The 572-nt window shown below is 60.5% G+C and overlaps 1 protein-coding gene across 1 annotated transcript in view; it reads left to right on the top strand.

Annotated features, from left to right (window-relative positions):
- Positions 1–320, top strand: part of LOC108803840 (TBC1 domain family member 20-like) — a 689-nt gene extending 369 nt beyond the window's left edge. Inside the window, exon 2 of the mRNA XM_018575637.1 lies at positions 76–320. Coding sequence (XP_018431139.1) covers positions 76–307 — 232 coding nt within the window. The 3' untranslated portion in view covers positions 308–320. The remainder of the gene's footprint in view (positions 1–75) is intronic.
- Positions 321–572: the final 252 nt, after the last annotated feature.

Here is a 572-nt window from a genome sequence, read left to right as displayed (position 1 = left end):
GCAGTAATGGGGGGGGGGAGGGGCAGTAGACACAGTTCCACTTTACACCTAATTCTCTTTCCCGACATGTTTCAGCATTTCAGCCGACTCGTTCCACTCTCTGCAGATCTCCTCCTCGCAGCAACGTCCGGACTTCCTGCTCCGCCAGCAGAATCCTCCACACTCAGACGTTGTGCTCATGCGTTCCCAGAATACTTTGGTGAAGTTAGCGGTCTGGGGTCTCTCCGCCTCTCTAGGGGCCGCTGCTCTGGCTGTCACTCAGACGGCTCTGGAATGGGGCCCTGAGCTGCTGCTGGGACTTTTCTGACTTCTCCAGTGTGTGAACCCGGTACTGAGAGCCGGGGGGGGCGGGTCCCTGACCCTATGGAGGAGGGAGGGCGGGTCCCTGACCCTATGGAGGAGGGAGGGCGGGTCTGGGACCCTATGGAGCAGGGGGGGCGGGTCTGTGACCCTATGGAGGGGACGGACGTCTGGCGGTTTCTTTCCACCTTCCTGCTTGCCCCGCCTCCAGTGGTCACATGACGGCAGACGCCATCTTTGCAGGTCATTCACAGCGCTTGGCTGCATTTCAG

This window comes from Nanorana parkeri, unplaced genomic scaffold, assembly GCF_000935625.1.
Source record: "Nanorana parkeri isolate BGI_ZX_2015 unplaced genomic scaffold, ASM93562v1 scaffold4311, whole genome shotgun sequence".
NCBI classification, from domain to species: Eukaryota; Metazoa; Chordata; class Amphibia; order Anura; family Dicroglossidae; genus Nanorana; species Nanorana parkeri.
This window is presented reverse-complemented; position numbering and strand designations above follow the sequence as displayed.